The 1,920-nt window shown below is 57.9% G+C and overlaps 1 protein-coding gene across 1 annotated transcript in view; it reads left to right on the top strand.

Moving 5' to 3' along the window:
- Nucleotides 1–1,920, top strand: part of LOC104491475 (histone-lysine N-methyltransferase 2A-like) — a gene marked incomplete at both ends in the record, with an annotated part of 3,656 nt that overhangs the window by 1,307 nt on the left and 429 nt on the right. Inside the window, one exon of the mRNA XM_010133906.1 lies at nucleotides 1–1,920. This exon is cut by the window's left edge and continues 24 nt beyond it; it is cut by the window's right edge and continues 1 nt beyond it. Coding sequence (XP_010132208.1) covers nucleotides 1–1,920 — 1,920 coding nt within the window.

Genomic DNA, 1,920 nt, shown 5'->3' with positions numbered 1-1,920 from the left:
GGAAGGCCACCGTCCTCTGAGCGCCTGAAGGCTTCCTCCACCTTAGTCATAAACTCGCAACTGGAGAAGCCCCAAAGGATTCGCAAGGAGAAGGACGGCACGCCACCCCTTACAAAGGAGGAGAAGGCAGCCGTCAGGCAGAGCCCGCGCAGGGTCAAGCCCGTGAGGATCATACCTTCCACCAAAAGGACAGACGCTGCCATCGCGAAGCAGCTCTTGCAGAGGGCTAAGAAGGGGGCGCAAAAAAAGATAGAGAAGGAAGCGGCCAAACTGCAGGGCAGAAAGGGAAGAACACAGCTCAAGAACATCCGGCAGTTCATCATGCCGGTGGTGAGCGCCATCTCCTCACGGATCATTAAAACGCCGAAACGGTTCATTGAGGATGAAGACTATGATCCTCCCATCAAAATATCCCGGCTGGAGTCCACGCCGAACAGCCGCTTCAGTGCAACGTCCTGCGGCTCCAGTGAAAAATCCAGCGCCGCTTCTCAGCACTCATCGCAGATGTCTTCAGACTCCTCGCGGTCCAGTAGTCCCAGTGTGGACACATCGACGGACTCCCAGGCCTCCGAAGAGATGCAGGCACTTTCTGAGGAGCGGAGCAATACTCCCGAGGCTCACGCACCGCTGCCTGTTTCTCAGTCCCCAGAAAACGATAACGGCGACAGGAGAAACAGAAGGTTTTCGATAACGGAAAGAAGTTTTGGCCAGAGGACTGGGAAGAAGCTGTCGGCCTTGCCCAGCGTGCCGCAGCAGCAGTCCTCCTCCTCCCCACCTCCGCCCTTGCTCACTCCCCCGCCACCGCTTCAGCCAGCTTCCAGCATCTCGGACCACACGCCGTGGCTTATGCCCCCCACCATCCCGCTGGCCTCGCCCTTTCTTCCTGCTTCTGCCGCACCCATACAAGAGAAACGCAAGTCGATCCTGCGAGAGCCGACGTTCCGCTGGACCTCCCTGAAGCACTCCCGCTCCGAGCCGCAGTACTTCTCATCAGCAAAGTATGCCAAAGAGGGTCTCATTCGCAAACCGATCTTCGACAACTTCCGGCCACCGCCGCTGACGCCGGAGGACGTGGGCTTTGCGTCTGGCTTTTCAGCACCTGGTGCCACCGCTCCCGCCCGCCTCTTTTCTCTCCACTCCGGCACGAGGTTCGACATGCACAAGAGGAGCCCTCTGCTGAGGGCACCCAGGTTCACGCCGAGCGAGGCCCACTCCCGCATCTTTGAGTCTGTGACTCTGCCCTCGTCGGTTGGTCGCTCTGCCGTGGGGGCCACCGCTGCGGGGCCCTCCTCGCGGAGGAGGAAGAGGAAGGTGTTCAGCCCCATCCGATCAGAACCCAGGTCTCCTTCACACTCCATGAGGACGAGAAGCGGGAGGCTTAGTAGCTCCGACCTGACAGCTCTCACCCCGCAGTCATCTGTCTCCTCCTCATTAACAAGCATTTCTGTTAGTTCTCTTGCCACTAGTGCCTTAAATTCAACTTTCACTTTTCCCTCCCATTCGCTCACACAGTCCGGGGAGTCGGCAGAAAGAAGCCAGAGACCGAGGAAGCAGGCGAGCACTCCGACAGAGCCTTTCTCATCGGGCAGCCCTGCTCCTCTCTTCCCCTGGTTCATGTCGAGCCCCCAGGCAGAGAGGGGCCGGAACAAGGACAGGGCCGCGGAGGAGCTCTCCAAAGATAAAGACGCTGACAAGAGCCTGGAGAAGGACAAGAGCAGAGAGAAAGACAGAGAGAGAGAAAAGGAGAACAAACGGGAGTCGAGGAAAGAGAAGAGGAGAAAAGGCTCAGAAGTTCAGAGCAGCTCTGAGTTGTTTCCTGCAGGTAAAATGCCCAAAGAAAAAGTTGTCAGCGAAGATGTTGCAGCATCGTCATCTGCCAAAAAAACTGCCGGGCGGAAGAAGTCTACGGTGGGAGATCCC

This window comes from Buceros rhinoceros, unplaced genomic scaffold (assembly GCF_000710305.1).
Source record: "Buceros rhinoceros silvestris isolate BGI_N320 unplaced genomic scaffold, ASM71030v1 scaffold33473, whole genome shotgun sequence".
Lineage (NCBI taxonomy): Eukaryota > Metazoa > Chordata > Aves > Bucerotiformes > Bucerotidae > Buceros > Buceros rhinoceros.
This window is presented reverse-complemented; position numbering and strand designations above follow the sequence as displayed.